Source organism: Cynocephalus volans, chromosome 9 (genome assembly GCF_027409185.1).
Source record: "Cynocephalus volans isolate mCynVol1 chromosome 9, mCynVol1.pri, whole genome shotgun sequence".
NCBI classification, from domain to species: domain Eukaryota; kingdom Metazoa; phylum Chordata; class Mammalia; order Dermoptera; family Cynocephalidae; genus Cynocephalus; species Cynocephalus volans.
In genome coordinates this window covers 128,986,895-129,005,812 of record NC_084468.1, presented here as the reverse complement: position 1 = coordinate 129,005,812, position 18,918 = coordinate 128,986,895, and the positions used below count along the sequence as shown (strand labels likewise).

At 42.7% G+C, this 18,918-nt stretch overlaps 1 protein-coding gene across 1 annotated transcript; it reads right to left on the bottom strand.

Annotated features, from left to right (window-relative positions):
* Positions 1-6,901: 6,901 nt before the first annotated feature.
* REELD1 (reeler domain containing 1) lies at positions 6,902-18,709 on the bottom strand. The gene is made up of 6 exons (XM_063107623.1): positions 18,502-18,709; positions 14,386-14,608; positions 12,417-12,580; positions 8,896-9,208; positions 8,334-8,397; positions 6,902-7,510 (listed from the first exon to the last, which is right to left on the bottom strand). The coding sequence occupies exons 1-6, from the start codon at positions 18,707-18,709 to the stop codon at positions 6,902-6,904; spliced, it is 1,581 nt and encodes a 526-aa protein (XP_062963693.1).
* Between the last annotated feature and the right edge of the window lie 209 nt (positions 18,710-18,918).

Below are 18,918 nucleotides of genomic sequence, written 5' to 3'. Positions count from 1 at the left end.
CCTCCTTCTCTAATCCCATGCAGCATCGCTCTTTTTAGTGTCCTCACCATTTTCCACCCCCGGACCTATCCCTTCTCCTGCCCCAACTCCATTCTTTAAGCTTCCTCTAGACTTTTCTGTCACTGGGGCCTAAGCTCTGGAGGAGAGAGAAGGCAGCCTGTCATTAAGCCTCTGGGGTGGAAACTGGACTTCATGAAACTCTCACCAACTTCAACCATGTCTGGCCAACAAACAGATCTGCAAAGTGTCCCATTAACAAGCATTAAAGAGAGAGAAAACCATGATTGTTTATTTGTTTGTTTGCTTTAAATCAAGAGGAGTTGATTTCCAACCCTAACGTATCTGAGCAAGCAGGGACTCCACTTCATCAGAGGGCCGGGGCTTACATATGCCCTAGAAATAATAGTAATAATGACATAATAGTACTAATGCATGTGCTACATTTGGAGCTTGAAATGATCAGTGACATTTCCCCTGATGAGGTTAAATGGTCTGGTTCTCAGGGCTGTGCATTTGCATAATAAAGATCAGAAGTCACTGCCTTCTACATCTCTCTCAGCACCAGCCGCCTGGTGTCCTTGATTCAGGGACACCACATCCTAATGTACTTCCATATGCCGTCCTGTGCAGTGATTCTAATCTTTGGCTTGCATGTGAGATGTCAGCTTTTTTTTTTTTGGTCTGGTAGAACAACAAATTATGTTTCTAAACGAGAAGGTGCCGTCAGTAATGGATAATATAATCTGAAAATGCAGAGGCAACATCTGTGACCCATGGCGCTAACCTAGCAAGCTCTAGTCTACTTTTCCAGCCTATCAGTTGATAGGAAAACATCACTTTAGATATAATAATTAATCATTAGTCAAAATGGATATCCCCATCGGTTCCTTGCCTCTCAGACAACCCCGCCTAGCCTGACTATAAATCAGGGAAATACATTCTTTCATATCCAGTGGACTATATTTCCAGGCAGCCTCTTTCCTCCATAAAGTAACAAAACACTTTGCAGAACCGTCCATCATCAGCTGAGGGGGAAGATGCTCCTAAGGTGCCATTTAGAGGAAGGAAAATGCAGAGCTCAGAGAAAGTGGTCAGACGGTGGCTGTAAACCAGTGCGAGACACCGTGCAGTGGTGGGCTCTGAGCTGGGTGGCAGGATAATGACCGTCAGCACGTTCCCCATCCAGGCCCACAGGCCCCTCTCCCTGTTTTTCTCTCTCCTCCTTTCAGCTCACTGCTGGGGCCCTGGCCAGGCCCACCACAAGTGACCAGTCCCCAATGTCCCATCCTCCTCCTTGCTCTAATGGCAGCTATGGATAAATCATTCCAGGCCATTTTTCTGCCTGATTCCAGACTCTCTCTGGATCCACTGAAATATTTACAGCACCCAACACACTCCAAAAAAATAAATGAGCTGCCAAGTATGGTGGAAAGAAAAGTGGGCTTGGAAGTCAGGATGGGTCGAAGGAATCCGAGGACCACCCTAGATTAGCTTGTTGCTTGACTGTGACTTCTCAGTGGCCTAGTTCTCCTCATCTGTAGGAAGGTGCTAGTGGTTTTCAGTCGTGCTTGTTGGAGCCCTGTTTCTGAGGCAGTGCCACAAGGTGAGGATAAAGGACGGATGGGGAGGAAGGACGAGGGAAGGAGCCCCACACTTCACCCATAGCATTCCCCTTTTATTGTTTTACTGAGCAGGTTTTTAGAAATTCAAAACCTCTGACTCAGATAATCTTTAAGGCCACTCCCATTTTTAAATCCTATGGTTCTCTATCTCAGTACTGCCCTCTCCATCCCTGAACATGGCAATATTTTAGGAAAAGCTGTTTCATCTTGGGGCCTCTAACTGTGTCTCTTAGTTATTAGAGCAGTGGTTCCCCAACAGTGGTAATTTTGCGTCCTCCAGGGAACATTTGGCACTGTCTGGAGACATTTTTGGTTGTTCTAACTGGCGAGGAGAGAGCTAGTGGCATCTAGTGGGTAGAGCCAGGGACACTGCTAAACATCCTACACTGCACAGGACAGCTGTGGGGACAAGAATTATCCATCCCCAAATGTTGGTAGCATGGAGGCTGAGAAACCCTGTGCCAGGCTAAGCTAACTGAAGAAAATATGCTCACCAGTGGGCTCCTGATTGGGAAAACTCCATTCAGCTTTCCCTCTGCCTCAGCTCAGATCCAGACGTTGAATCTATTCTCAGCCCTTTCCTGCCAAGATCTCCCTGGAGCCCTGGATCTGAGACACAAGAACATACCCTGCCGTCAGGGCAGTCACCCACAGAACTCTTTAGTTCTCCTCTAGTAGGGAAACCTGCATTGCCTGGTTCCCAAGCACCTTGGAGCTGCCCAGAGAGCTACACATTCACCTTCAATCCACATCAAGAGCTAGTGATAGTGACACAAATACTGATCTTTTCATTCACTCATTTAACAAATATTCATTGATTACTTACTATGTGCTAGGAACTATGTGCTGGGGATATAGCAAAGAACAAAACGAAGTCCCTGCCTTTATGAAACATCCTAGTCTGACGGGGAGACAGAAAACAAGCAAAACTATAAATAAATATATGACTCAAGTGGTAATAAGTGCTATAAATATTATACAGCAGGAGAGGGGCGTAGAGTGATAAGAGGTTGCAATGGTCAGGGGAAGCCTCTCTGGTGAGGCATTACTGGAAGAAAGTTCTGAAGGCTGTGGGTGTCTGGGCGAGCAGGGTTCAGACAACAGGAACAGCGAGAGCACGTGCACAGAGTAGGGCCGCGCATGCTTACTGTCTTCATGGCAGCTCAGGGAGTTTGCAGGAGCCAGAAGAGGTGATGTCGGAGGGCCGGGTCTTGCAGGACCTAGTCAGCCCAATCAGATGCTCATACTTTATTCTGAGAGAGACAAGAAGCCATTAGAGAATTCAGAGACAGTGAGACACAAACTGATTTATGTTTTAAAGCAAAAAAACCCACCGAAAAACATTTGACAGGCTGCCATTGTCCTGGACTCTCCAATCATTGTCAATGGAGCAGGAGTCTCAAAATGCTCACATGTTCTTTTTGCACTTAAAGAACAGAATAAATAAACAAAACATTCGTCTTCCTTTCATCATAAAGGTCCTCCTGAGACTCTAAACCAGAGATTTCAGTGGTTGGTTTTGCAACACCTGAGGCTGGATAGAGCAGAGTGCTTCAGAATATCTTAAGAAGTGCGGACAAGTTCTCAAGTTTAATAAAACAAATTAATGCAAATTTACTTCACTTGGTTAAAAGAAATTCCTAGCCATGTACCACTATTAGAGGAGGGATAGGTTGGAGTGAAATGAAATCCAAACACAGAGTCTGCATTCCAGAAAGTCTGGGATCACTGATTTATAACTGAGGTCCAAGACAGGGAGAGGGTACGATGGTATGACCATCAGCTGTAATTTATTCATAAATTGCCAGCCCTTCCTAGACATCTTTTCAAATAAAATGTGACATTTGCTTAAATATTTACTGGCTTGCTGACCTTTGTTGTTTTTTGTTTGTTTGTTCGTTTGTTTGTTTTGCTAGAATTTTTTTTAAAGAAAACAAACACTGTAACAGCAAATTAATGCAGACAGCCCCAACAGTGAGATGGCTCAGCCAAGCTGAGCTTAACTGTATTAAGTTGTAATTTACCAAAATTATTTCCATGGAGGAAAATTAATTGGAAATATCAGAAATAGTCTCTAAATGCAAAAAAGTTAAAGGCTCAACCCTACCCTGATTCCACGGGTTATTAAATTAGCACAATAGATGTAAAACATTTGTTTAAAATATAAAGAGTTTTCAGGCATTGTTTTTCCATTATTTTCCCTTAAATGTGTGTTTAGCTCCAAATCTCCTTTCCTCCAAGAAGAGGTTGGCTAAACAATTCTGTAGCTGTTCCTACAAAACAAAAAAGTTATTTTAAGATGTTGTATTTGAGTTCTTTGCCTTTTTTAACTTTTAATGGCTTTGTGCTTTAGTAAGAGCCTTCAGGTTAACACTTCCTACTCACTCCTCTCTGGGGCTTCTCTGAAGCCAGGCTTAGAGGACCTTCAAGATCACAGTAACAGAGGGGGTTTGTGTCACTTGACTACAGGCCTATGGACTCCAGCTGCCCTTGCCAAAAATGAGTTTAGTCAGAATGTTGCAGCAAAAATATCTGATCCGTGGTAGGAATTGTAACCAAAGGCTACCATGACAACTAGCCTGGTGTGAAGGCCTCAAGTAGGTGGGCTAGGGTGGGGGGAGGGCTGCAGAGGGCAAAGTTGTCATGGAAAGGAATGACATTTTTTGGTAGTCACAGAATTTCTCTAGATTTAAAGACAGTGTTGCAGCTGCAATATGACATTAATAACAGTGGCATGTCAATTAGTTAGTATGGATAGCTAAGTGCTGTACGTGCATTCAGTCATTACAACAAAATGAGGTCAATAATTTTGTGATCCATTTTTCTCTGATGAGGAGGCTGAGGCTCAAAGATCCAGCTAAGCCTTCTGCTTCACTTCACTACTTTGCCTGAGCTAGAAGCCCAGCTAGCTGGAGAAGAAGGCACACCTAACCTGGAAATCTGGAGATTTCTCTCACCCCTTTTGATGCCATGCAGGGAAGGTGACCCAGGGCATCTCCCAGGGATAAATGGCTTCTCCTTCCACTCTCACATGAGCAGGTCAGCAGTCTAACAGAAGGTGTGGTGAATTAAAGAGAGCTGCAAAGTCTTTGCCACTTCTCCTACAAAAAAGCGAAGTCTATTGCCCTTTCTGTTGAATAGCGAGGGTTGGTCCTGAGAAGTGCTGTGTCCACTAGGGAGTGGCAGAAGGGAAACCATGTAGCTTCCAAGGCTAGGTCTGAAGAGATCACAGCTTCTGGTTTTGTGTGCTTGGAACACTCCCTCTTGGAACCAGCCACACAGTGGAAAAAGCCACAAAGACAAGAACCAAATCACTCCCCATGTTCATCAACAGCCCCAGTTGAGCTCCCAACCTACAGCCTACACCAACTGCCAGCCATGTGAGTGAGTCATCTTGGATTTTCCAGCCCATTCAACACCACACGAAGCAGAAGAGCTGCCAAGCTGAGCCCAGGCACCCCCCAAATAGTGAAAGAGAGTAAATGGTGGTGGTAGTGATGGTTTTAAATCACTAAGTTTGGGGGTAATTTGTTTTACATCAGTAAATAATTACCAGTATGCTTACACAGGAAAATTCCCCCTTGGACAGGAAAGGTCTCGAAGGTGCTGTATTCAGGTACACCTGGCTGTAATATGGTGTGGCCAGGTGAAAGCTTGTCAGTAATGAGTTCCTCGTTTGCTCCTTGGAGAGGACATCTTTTAGAAGGGTTGGGTATGTAAGGAGGGATATCTGTGGCCCCACTGGAGTACAGTACATTTGTTTCTTTCCACGGCATTCCTAGAACAGTTTCATTTAGGAACACACAAATTACCTAGATCTCCATGTGCCTAATGATTGGAGCCAGGGAATAGAGCTGCCTAGCACAGAAGCCAGGAGGAGAGTCTGGAATTGATGATCAATGAGCTAAAGGGGACTGGAAAAACAGCAGGAGCTATCTCTTTCCTACACACCCAATTTTTTTAAAAGTGGGTTATTATTTATTTTATTATTATTATTATTTTATTTTTTTTTTTGGTGAACTGAGGGTTCAAGACGCCTTGCTCTCCTTGGAGTTACTGAACTTATTCCTCATTAAGTTGTTATGAGGATTTAATGTGAAAATACATGCAAAGTTCTCAGAACAGTACCTACATGAGTTAGGTGCTCAATAAATAAGCACGGTTTCCGAATTTGTAGTGGTTTTGTTTCCACATCAAAATAGATTGTGACTCTGTAACAGGTTTATGTCTGAAAAGGCAGCTTTTCTAATGTGTGAATTAAGCAAGCATATTTAAGAGTTATATTCAAACATGTTGTTTTGACCTCATATGGTATCTATAGAACCATTGCTAAATCAAAACGATCTTTCTAAAGTTTCGAGAGCAGATCGATGGTCTTCATCCATGACGCTCTCCTCCTGATATCCCCTGAAAAGACAAGTAAAGGCTATTCTTCTAACTGTGCTGGTAAAATAATGTTTTTCAACCTGATCTTTGACAAAAGGCAATATGTCTGGTAGCTGCTGAGATATGCAAGTCTTTCCATCAAGAGTAAATGGATGGGACAGCTCAGATCCATGTACACCTGAAGAGGCTAGCTGACCCCACTCTGGTGTCTGTAGCCTTGGGCTGCATGTATGTGTTTTCCCAAAAATGTGTTCAATCAAGCTCTCTGAAACTTTCCTTACTTTGGATCAATTTGCATGGCAGATTTGCCAGTCCGCTGAGTTTCCAAGAAGACTGAATACACTTGCATTCATCTACTCAACTGAATCAGAACGCCAGCTGGTTTTGAACTCTAGTTTTGAAAAGAAAACTCCTTTTGGGGTGGTTTAGAGTTGCAGAGTGAGGCTGCAGTTCTTTCTCCTGCAAGGGACATAAACTCAACATTACTTTTTTTTCAAAGAGTTAGAGGAGATGAGGCTGAGACACTGAGGAGGGACAAAATTTCTATTTCTGTGGGTTCCTTAAGGCAACAGAGGAAGCTTAGCAGCCACAGGAGTCTAGTTAATGAGTGGGTTATACAATATTCATTGTGTTGAGTTTAACTCTTCAAACAGAACGTCTAATTGCAAAAAGAAAAAAAGAAGCTAAATTACAGATGTTAAGACAACAAAGCTCGGGAAGAACTCCCTCTGTTGATAAAACTGTCCTTTTGCTGTTTCCTCCACAAAGTGCACACTGACGGGGAGGTGCAATGAATCCCTGTGCTCATCAGGAATTCTTATTAGCTCTGTTCCGACTGAGACACTCTGCAGGGTCTAAGGAGGGCTACTGAGAGGCCTGGTATGACGGTCTTCTCACAGGACTGTTTTCTTGCTACCCACAGAAGGAGTGATCCAGTTGCATTCTGCTTGAACCAAAACAAAACTGCTCTCCCCAGTCTTCCTGACATGCACGGTCTCACCACTGTCGCTCCTGGCAACAGCATCTGCAGCAGGCTCACTGAAGGACACTTCGGTCCGCATGTGACAATACTGAGTGTGCAGGTAGTGAAGGCCAGCAGCCAGGGCCATGCCCAGGGTGGCTGACAGGCAAAGCAGGATTCCCAGCTGGGGAGCCCTGAGCTGGATCCCCAAAGGGGCACTGCCTCCCTCCTGCCCAATTTCAGGCCTTGTGTTGGTCTTCCTGGGGTGTCCCACTCCACCCTCTCCATTTCCTTTCCCCGCTCTGGACTCCTTGTGCTTTGACTGAGGTAAGAAGCTGGCAGACGGCCTTGATGCTTCTGACTGGCCAGCAGGAGCAGGTGGCCTGGAAATGCCCAAGGCATGGAAGACAGGGGTTGGGTTGGCTGCCCCAGCCCCACTCCCAGTGAGTGCTTCAGAGGCCCAGTGGTGTTGAGCATGGGTAAGATGGACGGTGAACAGAGGAGGCCTTATCACGGTCCTGTTAGAGGTCTCTGTCTTGTCCTAGAAAAACAAAGGAACAAAAAAAGCCAAAAGGGCTGGTCTTCTCCCCAAGCTGCCACTAAACTTTGCAATTGACCTACGTTTCTTAAGGACTCCCAGGCAGCAGCTGAAACCCAGCCTCCTGTCTGCTCCTAAGAAAGCTCAGAGTAGATAAACACCCAAGGAGCCAAATATGCACTTGTTATTGATGGGGATGGATGGAATGGCTAATGGAAACCCCACAGAGAGCACGGAGGCCAGTTACAAGAATAGACTTAGAATCATTTAAGAGGTTTCCAGACCTATGTAGGTGATTGTGTCATCTCCGATGGCTGAAAGCTTTGAGTGTGTCTTTTTATCATAGGACCCATACAAGAGAGACCATTTAATCTTACTGTAGGTTCCGATAAATTTAAGTAAGAATATTACACCATGTTTTATTTTGTGTTTCTTCTAAGACTTTAAAGGAATAGTAAGTCAGTGGGCATGTATATTTTATATTGCCCATTGATCTAACCTCTGGGACCATACATGGTGGTTTGAGGCCAATGTTGTGAAGGAAGGGTAAAAGGGGAGAGAAGAGAGGAATTATTAACCAAGGCTAAGTGGGAGAACAAATCACTAAACCCATCAATTTCCACAATTGCCAATAACTTCAGAGACACTGCCTATAATGGAAAGGCTGGTATTGATTAGTAGAAAGATACTTTGTGTATATCGTACCCTTGCTTTCCTCTTTCTGACTTTGGCTACTCGTCTAATAGCTCTGTTTTCCCAGCCTGGAATTTCCCACTCTGGGGTCAAAATACCAGCCTCAACCCCCATTCACAACTCAGGCTCTTACCTGTTCATCCCTGTCTGAGGACAGGCAAGTTTCCAATGAATCAAAGCTTGGTTCATCATGAGTCCTAAAAGAAAGAATAGAAGTTCTTAGAAGAGGTCACTAATATTGGGCCAAAAAGCAATGTTTCCTACTACCATTGTGCGTACTGACGAAATCAGATTTCCGTAGAACAATTCCTGAGTTTAAAGTCAAGGGCCGGAGGGTAGAGTGGGGGAGAGGTGAGTGAGGATGGTAGCAAAGAACTCATCAAATGCTATCATTTTTTATTTTATATAAAAATATATGGATATAATACTATAAATATATTTTAAATATAAAAAATTATATTATTTTATTTATAGCAGCATCTCAGAGATCTTACCCTGTCCAAAAGAGTACAGTTTCCCTGGTTGATTATCATACCCAGCCCTTCTGACCAGCAAACTTTCTACAGACAGGGTTTTTCACACACTTGAGAATACTATGGCTGAGATCTTTTTTGTGTCAGACTCTAAATTAAGTACCCCAGTGTTTAGCCTAGCCCCACCACCTGTACTGCATGGCCCACCCCATCACTCATTACCTATCATGGATGCTAGGGCTGGAAGCAAAGCCCTCTGAAGAGAATCTCCTAAGAGCCACAAGCCTCTCCAGTCCACGGGCATCCAGGGATGGTTCTAGGGTTGGGGTGCTGTCCTGGCTGGGTCGCCAGCCATCACTGCCTGTAGTAGCTGTGTGGGAAGACGGTTGGGACAGAGTCTTTGCATCCCCGGGAAACTCTGTCACCCAAATACTGTCAGGAACAGGATCCAGGTTGTCCTCTTCTGCATCTCCAGTAAGGGCAACAGCAAAGACATCTGTGCGCTGCTGCAGAGGAGTGATGAGTGCATGGGGAGCTAAGCAGAGGCCACAGAACCACAAAGAGAGGGTGAGAGTGTTTTCCCTGCATTCATTGGTACAAACAACTGCAATGATGAAGAGCAGCGACTAATAAGCTTTAGGGACAGACCATTAAGTGTAAGCCACTCAAAAATGTCAAAGGAAGATGATCTGCCTAGTGATACAAGCCCCTGACCAAGCAGCAGCGCATCCAATTTCTTACATCTTTTTAAAGAGTATGTCCCTGTCCCTTCTGGGCTTGCACATTCTTAAAAGCCACCATTCAGGGAATGTAGAAACCACTGTGACCACTGTATCTTTTCACCTCTGCCTTCCAAACACTGCTTCTAGCTAGAAAAAAAATGGAAAAAGAAAAATGGAATCCCACAAATCAGGTTTTTAAAAGCCCTAGAACTATCTTGCCATATTATTAACATTAAAAGTTTTCCTGGTGATGATAAGAACTTGAGCGTCCACTACAGGTGAAGACGAGACCACTGCTCTCCACAGCCGTTCCCCATCTGAGTGCCCATCTGTGACCAGCTCACATGACAGCCCAGAGCCTTAGAAATAGCCACACGCAGGGCAGCAAGCAAGAGAGTGCAGGTTTTAGCATCAGAGTACTGTCTGTGTTCACTTCTCCACTCCGCTAGTTCCTGGCTTTGGGGGAGTCCTCTCAGAGCATCCGTTTCTTCATTTGCAAAATGAGGCTAATAATCGAGTTGTTGAGGGGGTGCAATGAAGTTACTGAGGTCGAAGCACAAAGCACAATGCCTGGCACACGTGTGACGTGCACCCTGACGATTAGGATCACAGCAATGGTGTTGATGAGGCCAGTGCTAGCAGAAGGTTCTCTGGCCAGGGCCCCAGCTGAGTTGACTGAACCTTCTTTTGGGGGAGTGGGTGGCCCTTTGTTCCAGTGTTTTCATCACTCAGAAACACTGAGGTGAACAAAGTAGCCTTACTCAGACACACAGAACATGGTAAACAGATGGTTTTAAATTCCTGCATGAACTCTAAGTTCATTCGGTATTTTCTGCAGACCTACTGAGTGCTGGGTATTGTTATGGTTGCTGGGATGCAGAAGTAAGGTAGATTGGTCATTGTTGTCCTGAATTCAAAATCTGGAGAGACCCTTAAATGACCAACCACACAGAATATAATGTGATGACCACTTTACCACCAGCACTGAGGAAACAATTTTACTTACTGCTATGATCTGAATGTGTCCCCCCAAAATTCAGATGTTGATACCTAATCCCCAATGTAATAGTCTTAAAAGGTGGGGCTTTTAGAAAGCAATTAGGTCATAAGGGCTCTGACGCTCATAAAAGAGGCCTGAGAGAGCTTGTCCGCCCCTTCCGCCATGTGAGGACACAAACTAGGCGCCATGTATGACAAATGGGCCCTCACAACACACCAAATCCACTGGTACCTTGATCTTGGACTTTCCAGCATCCAGAACTGTGAGCAACGAATTTCTGTTGTTTATTAATTACCCAGTCTAAGGTATTTTGTTACAGCAGCCAGAATGGACTAAGACATTTGCCTACCAACTTTTCCCTATGGGGAAAATTTTCTCAAAGGAAATACTGTAACTGTACCTCGAAAGATATATACATTATCACGAAGAACAGTCCAGTCTGATGAAATGACAGAAGGGAAAGCATGGAGATGTGTAATATCATACCTAATAGGGTGGGGTAGGACCCCAAAGTGTCTTGCAGGTCTGTTGGGAGACATATTTGAGAAATACAATATACTATTTTCCCAGTTTTGAAAATGCATAATTTACATTTGCCTAGGAAAGTTTTCCTACTGTTAAATCTATTTTACTTTATTAGATGACCCCTTCCTAGCACATGCATGTGCACACACACGTGCACACACATTTCTTTTTCCTTTGGGAGTTACTAGGGTTTGTGCAGAGGAATGGGAGGGAAAGCCAGGCTGGGGTAAGAAGAGGAGGAATGTGGGCAGCATAATAAGGAGGTGACCCTGTGACCCCCAAGGGTTGAGTTTTCCACAGGGTCAGGTATCAGAGAGGCTGAAGGTTCAACATGATGCTTCTTCCTGAAGCCTCACTTTTATTCATGCCCATATTAAAACAAACATGGTTATGCTTGGGAATAGAATGCAAAATTTGCATGATTTATAAAATAAAACATGAGACTTCAAACACATGTTGGGTGTACAGGGTCTTCTCCAGGACATATTCTCAGACCCTGAGATCTGTACTCTACTTCTAGGAGGGCCTTGGTGGGATGGTTAGAGGAGTTATGCTAGGCAATGGGAAAAGACTGAGGTTTTCGGGCAAAGGCAGAGAATGGACGGTTGCCCAGATTGCCTTCGTGACTGGGTCTGCTAGACTGAGCACAGGCAGGGAATTAGATTGGATTCTGTCCTTAACATATTTGCAAAGAATAAAAGAATAAAGGGAAATGGGATTGAATGGATTAAGGATCAGATCTTCTGTGCATGTGATTGGATGTTATTATGAATGCATCTGCTCGGGGCACTTAACTAGAAGTAAACAATGAAAATGAGTTCATTATCACCAGAAATTTTCAGGTAGGTCAAACATTCTCTAGCTGGATAGGAGTTTTGTTGTCTTGTTTTGCTTTCCTTTTTTTCTTTTTTTTTTCAGAAGTTCATGGGCCAATAGAGTATATAATGGTGAGCAAGGAAAAAGTCCATTTCCTTTGAAAGAGCCTCTTATTCCTGATTCTGTTCTCCAACCCATGCTGCAAAGAGCCATTGGAAAGTAACAATAAAAACTGGAGGAGTTTTTATAAAAAAAAAAAAAGAAGAAGAAGAAGAAGAAAGAAGAAAAAAGCTCAATTTCTATTTCGTGCTCCCTGTGCAGCTTCAGGGAACTAAGCAAAACAGCTGAAATGTTGTGATGACAGGTAAGCCTGGGGATAGAAGGTGTGTGCTGTTTTTTGGTATTGCAGCACAGCGCTAACTCTCCGCCCCAGGACCCAACTTAATTTGTTAAGCTGAGCCAAAGTGTGCTTGCTGCAACAAACAAAGCAACAGCAAGCGTTCCCTCCCTCTCACTACCTGTTATCACACCCCCAAGAACTGCTGCATTTGGCCAAAGCAGGTGTTTATTGCTTGTTTTGCAGGGACAGGAAACCGGCAGTAGTGACTTTTAACTGAAAATAGATAGATAACTGTAAAAATGATGACAACTAGACTAGCCAATACAGTGACAAGCTGTACCTGGGGCAGTTCCTTCAAAATCACCTGGCCTCTGCTGAGGGGTTGGCATCAGTAATCCAGCCTCCACGTGGTTGTCAGAATGGGCTCTACTGTGTGTCTGTTGAGACACAACAGATGATTCAATCCTTGCCCAGTAAACGAAATATGACTGGACTACTGATAAACTGTGGGAAAAGAAAGAGCAGAGTGATTCATGGATTTTGTTTCCCTTAAATAATACCCTGGGCCATCCTAATAGAAAAGAGAGAACACACTAAAAGATAAAAAAGAACAAAAGTCTAAATGAATGGAAGAAGTAGGGGGAGATTATTTTATTACCCTTTGAGTGACTTCATTCTTTTTTAAACACAAAAACTCAGTAGCTGCGAATAATTAGAATAGAAGAGGATATCTACAAATCAATTACCCTCCTGAAAAAATATAGTCATTAAAAATCTCATTTTGACTAAAATATGTCTTCTTGAACTCTTTACACTTAAAAGGTTTCATCTTCAAGTTTATTATTGAGGATACACCGTTAATTGAAGATTTCATAATTCTATTGCACGATCGTACAATTCTATTGTAACTGTAGATTCCATTGAAAATTAGAGATAAATCATTAATATTCTAAGCAATATTGTGAATACATAATGCCTTTCTTCAGTAAAAATTACTTTCACAGACATTATGCCATTTGTCTTACCCCAAATTTCACTGAGGTAGGGATTATTGGCAAGTGTCATTTTTTCCCATTTTAAGTATTCAGAAAGGAGTCATAAAAATGTGATTAATTTAACTGAAGTCACACAGAGAGTCGAGGTGCAAGTGACGGTCATAACACAGGCCTCAAACACATGGTTTCCAGACTCAGTCAACATTATCATGGGCAAGGATTCCGGGAGGTGAGCACACAGGGTGACTGTGGGAGAGGCTTCTGATCAAGTGACTTAGCTCCTTTTTCTGTCAAGTGGAGATAACGGCTTTTAAACTACTTCCTATGTAGCACATAGCAGCTATGATGGAATGGAATTCCAAAAATAGGAATGGAGGTGCTTCGAGAAATAAAAGTGACTGTACAGGTTTGAGGACTTCAAACAACAGACATCCTCTGTATTGGATCACCAAAGGCATGGGTAGAAGCTGGTTACACCAACAGTTAGGTGGGTACTGGACTCATCAAATAGGCAAAATCATAAAGGCAGCGTGTTTCCTTCTTGCTGACCTGTCTGTTGTACCAGGCCACCAGGAAGGGATGGAGAAGAGACACTGTGGGGTGCAGCCATAAACGTCATCTGTCTTTGCTCCCCAGTGCAGAGGGGGAAACCTGGAGGGGAAGTGTGGTCTGAATGGCCTCCACCCCAGGCACAGTGTCCCTCATATATTTATAAGGGTGTGCGGAAAAGAAACTGAGGAGCACACACACCCTCTCCTGAAAGAAGAGGAAGAAAAAACTCTTGGTAAATGCAAGTGTCTGAAAAGAATGACAAAACAAACTACCTCATTTAAGTGATAATGATGCTTATGTAGTGCTTACTGTCACCCAGAGCTCTGCCAAGCACTTTGCACAGAAAGGCTCTCTCCTCCTTCCACACCCTGTGAGGTAGCTGCTGTCATTACCATGCCCATGTGACAGACAACGAGCCAAGGCACTGAACCCAGGGAAGTGTCCATCTGTCCATCTGCCTCTGTCTCTCTTTCTGGGTTCTCTCCCTACTCTCCTCCCACCTGCTCTTTAGTTTTCTAGTCAGACTTTCCCGAAGAGATTGGCCAAAATTCCTCTGTGCCTAGGGAGGAGGGGTTTGGAGGCAAACTGTTTTTTTAGCTACCCTCTGCATAGGCTCTCTAGGCAGCCCTGTGACACCTTCCTTGTTATAAGGTGGCTATATAAGGAAGGGAGACAGGGATTATGAAGAAAGGGAAAAGAGGAGCTACCCTCTACCCACAGTGAAAGACTCAGTTACTAAGAAACAGCACTTCACTCTCGTACAGGAAGTGGACGTCCCCCACAGGCTGCGCAGGGGCCTTCCACACAAATGAGAGCTTTCTCTTCGGGGATTTGTCAGAGTGGGTGACCGCATCAGCCTCTTCAAGACAGGTCATCGGTTTGGAATGAGGAGGAATGAAAACAAAAGTGCCAGCTATTTGACGATCGGACACTCTCCGAGCCTGAAGTAGAAATCCCATGAAATCACGACGGCTGCTCACAGTCACTGCAACAGAAAATATCCACTCGAGGTGAACATGCTTGCTTAGTTCCATTCGGTGATTTTATACGGGTATTTTCAAAACTAAGAGCTTAAGGCCAGCCCCCCAAAAGTAAACAACTCGTGTGGGGGGGGGGGGTGAACTCCTATTTCACACCAAAATAAATTCCATTTGGATCAAAGGTATATAAACACGAAGTACAAAAGAACTAGAAACATTTAAAAAAGAAAAAATTGGAGTTAGGAATGCCTCTCTGTGCAAAACCCAGTTGCCATAAAGGAAAAGATGAATAATGTTTGCTGTATTTTTAAAGATCTGAGTATAGACCAAATGAAATGACAAATGATAATCTAAGAAAAATATGTGCAAGACATAAAACAGACAAATATACATAGAGTTATGGTGAATCAGAAAAAGATAACCCTCCCTCAAGATAATAAAAGGACACGAACAGAAAATAAAACAAGGATCAATCATAATTTAAAAAGCAATTATAAATGAGACACTATTTTATACCTATCATATTAGAAAATATTAAAATGTGTGATTATAACCAGTATTGATAGAACTATGGAAAAATTAGTGCACTCATTCACTAGTGCCAAAACTATAAACCACGTCACTGTTCGGGGGTAACCTGACATGTTCCATATTTAAAATGCAGTTACCTCTGATATATGCTACACCACCGGTGGACCCTAAAAACACAGTAAGTGAAATAAGTCAGATGCAAAACAAGTATTATATGATTCCACTTATGTGAAGTACCCGGAGTCAGCAAATAGATGCAGACAAAAAGATTAGAGGGTTAGCAGGGGCTTGGGGGAGGAAGGGATGGTAAGTTATTTAATAGGTACAGAGTTCCAGTTTGAGATGATGAAAAAGTTCTGAAAATGGTTAGTGATGATGGTTGTATAACACTGTGAATGTACTTAATGCCACTGAGCTGTACACCTAAAAATGGTAATTATGTTATGTATATTTTACCACAATGAAAAAACACACCCTCAAAATGCAGTTACCCTTTGATCTAGAAATTTCACACCTAGGAATTTTTCCTACTGACATATCTGAATAAATAAATATAGCAAGCACTGACATTCACTACCCAACAGACTTTCTCCAATTAATCTCTGCTAACAGAACCCAGATGTTACATTCACGTGGCAAGTGGAGACCTCTTGCTCTTCAGGGAAGTTAGGCTTCGTACTCTCCCCAGGGGATGAATTATGATTAGACTAATACCAGTGTTGGTAATTCTGTTTCCCTTCACCAGTGATCCAGTTCTGGCCAATGAGGGCAAATCCGAGGAGAGGGCAGGTAATTCCTGAGGATACATCGTTTTGCCTCAGACCCTTTAGTCCAGTTTTCCTACTAGTGTGAGGCCTAAAACCACAGCAGTCATCCTGAAACTGTGCAGTGACAAAGGGACAAAAACCCAACTAGCTGATGTTGGCAAAATAGGAAAATGGAAAAACCTTAGGATCTAGATGATGTTATTGAATGGTTTCACCAAATACTGAAACTCCAACTTCAGACTTATAGGAGAAAATTAAATGTCTTTTTTAGTTCTAAGTTTCTGTTAATCAGCTTTTCTGATACTGGTGACTAAAAGAATCCTGACTTATACAATGAGCAAAGGCATATAAGGATGCCCATCCAAGTTATTTATAATGCCAAAAATTAGAAAAAGTGAATACCCATCTATAGGAAAATAGTTAAATCTATCATGTGATTTTTAAACAAAAGACTGTCATGAAGTTTTGAAGATTAGCTATGTATATGATAAAAGATGTCAACATAATTCTTAGGTGAAAAATATAGATGTTGAACAGAATGATTTAATCTGTGTCTGCTTAAGGTTGTATTCAGTAGAGATCTCACACTCATATATGCTTAACTGTGTGGCTCATTTCTGAGAAGATGTGCAAGAAATTTAACAGTAATTACCGCTGGAGAATTTAGCTCAGTGTCCAGAACAAGGGAAGGGAAACTTTACCTTTTATTTTATACTGTTTGGTACTGTTTTAACATTTTTAAAACACATACAATCTTTAAGGTATTTTAAAGTGTTCTTTAAAAAAAATTTAGGCACTTATTTTTAATTGAATGAGTAATTAAAATCAGGGTCATACCTTTACAGCTAAATGCAGCTTGGTAGCTGTGATCATTTTATTTTTCATGCATTTGAACTTCTGTTAGTAAACATTTGAACAAATACTTAGAATTAGAAAACACTAAGCATTGTGCTAGGCATTGACTCTACGTCTATGAACAGGATAACATCATCCTTCCCTTCAAGGAGCTCACAGATCCCAGCAAGAAAACACTGTATTCACAACATAATAAAGTAATAACTGACTCTCACTCAATCTGTGAGGTGCTCTGCTGAGTCATTTATTACATATTCTGTCTTAGTTCCAGTTATAATTCAAGGTTTCCCTCAGGACACCTTCAGAATTTGGGTGTCAGCATATTTTGGGTCATTTCTACAGATTTTCCTCCTTGATGTAATGTTTTGATTCTTACCATTTTTATTTCCCTAGCCACAGAACACTGGGGTGCCGACATACCGATCCCTTCACGTTGGGCATGGCTGGGCACATACTGGAGTGGTTGGAGCCCCCCAGAGAAGTTGCCTCCTTCCTTGAAGAGACTCTTGCACTTGCCCCAGTGTGCTATCTTCATATTACCATTTTCTAGCTGTGTCATGATATGACAAAGTATGGGAAGAATAGCTACCAGGCCCATATTCTACATACACATATTTTTAACACTTATCAATAGAACAAAATGATTGGATAAGACAATATTTATAGAGTAAGTTTCATTTTCGTTTATCATTTGTAGTTCCCACCAAAAGAATTAGCAAAAATCAAAACGGGGTCGAGCAAGAACTGCAGATGTGCTTGCTTTCACCCCTGGCTGCATAGTCTTCTGTCTGCACTTGGCTACTGTCTGCAGCCCCTTAGCTTTCTTCTTTGCTTTCTCTACCTGGCATCTTGAGAGCTTGGTCCAAGGTGAGCAGGCGTCCTCTGAAGTGTGTGTAGGCAGGGGAGGGAGGACTACACGCAACCAACAAATACCCCATCTCTGCATCCAGAGGATGCAGAGGTGTGTTTCACATGGTTTCTCAGAGGGTCCCCACTGGAATGATCCCCAGTTGTCCCCAGCAGTGACCTTCTCGATTTCATACCCTTTATTGGCATCTCCTGCTTCCGAGTTCTCTTCCCCTCTTCCTCACCTGTGTGTCCTGGGATCATCTCCCACATAAGCTACCTGCACTCAAGTTCTTTCTCTGTTTTTACATCTAAACTAAAACATCAGGAAATGCTCTTTTCACCCCCAAAATAAGTTTAGTTTTATCTTACATTTTTAATTTTTTAATTGTATAGATTTAAGGTGTATAAGATGCGCAACAAGATGTTTTGATATACTTATAGAGTGAATTGGTTACTACAGTCAAGCAAATTTACATATCCATCATCTCACTGAATGTTCAATGGATGAATTTTAGTTTTAAATAATGATTAAAAAGTATATTTCCCATATACACGAACATGATACATGAAAGTTGTTCAAGATAGCTATATTTATATTTATGATAAGATATATTGACATCTTATGATAAGGATAAAATAATTCTTTATAATTATATATATCTTTATAATGTCAATTGTGCCCTCCTTTTTTATAAACATTATTATCAATACAGAGTTTAGTTATCTTGTGGTTTTCATGACACAAATATTTCATGCTTATTTTTGGCCAAATAATTGCTTCTTAGGATTAAGCCAGACTTTAGTCTGGGAAACTCCTGCCTGGGACAAACACAACCTGGAAGAGTCTACTGGGGCTTTGGAGCGCCTCAGTCTCTCAAAGCCTGTCCCATATGTACCTGGAATCTTGTCACCTGGTGAGTAGGAAGAGATGCTGGTCTGGATGGTGATGCGGTGGCTCCTGTGGTGCTGAGGCTGGGCTCCAATGTGTTTGGGCTGCATGTCCTCACAGGTCACCACGCTGGCACCGTGGGAAAAGGCAGCTGAGCAGGAAGCCAGGCAGAGGGTGGTACAAGCCCAGCCTGCAAGGGTGGCCTGGACCCTCATCCTGCTTTTTCCTGTATCATGACAAATGACAGCTTCAACCCAGGTGCTATTTAAAAAAGTGAGATGAAGTCTTTCTGTATGTGACTGACCTGAATCCCACACTGCCTTTGCACCTGACATACTTTTAATGTTGCCTCCTCAGACTGTAAGTGCTCGAGGTCAAGATCAAAAAATCAGTCCAGGCTATAGGAACTGTTACATGTCCAAAC

Excerpts from the sequence above, each read along its gene's own strand:
- REELD1 (XM_063107623.1), bottom strand. The coding sequence starts at position 18,709 with ATGAGGGTCCAGGCCACCCTTGCAGGCTGGGCTTGTACCACCCTCTGC. Across the intron at positions 12,581-14,385 it reads GTGGGGGACGTCCACTTCCT|TTTATCAGTAGTCCAGTCAT; the intron begins GTACGAGAGTGA and ends CTTTTCCCACAG. Across the intron at positions 9,209-12,416 it reads TTTTGAAGGAACTGCCCCAG|CTCCCCATGCACTCATCACT; the intron begins GTACAGCTTGTC and ends GCCTCTGCTTAG.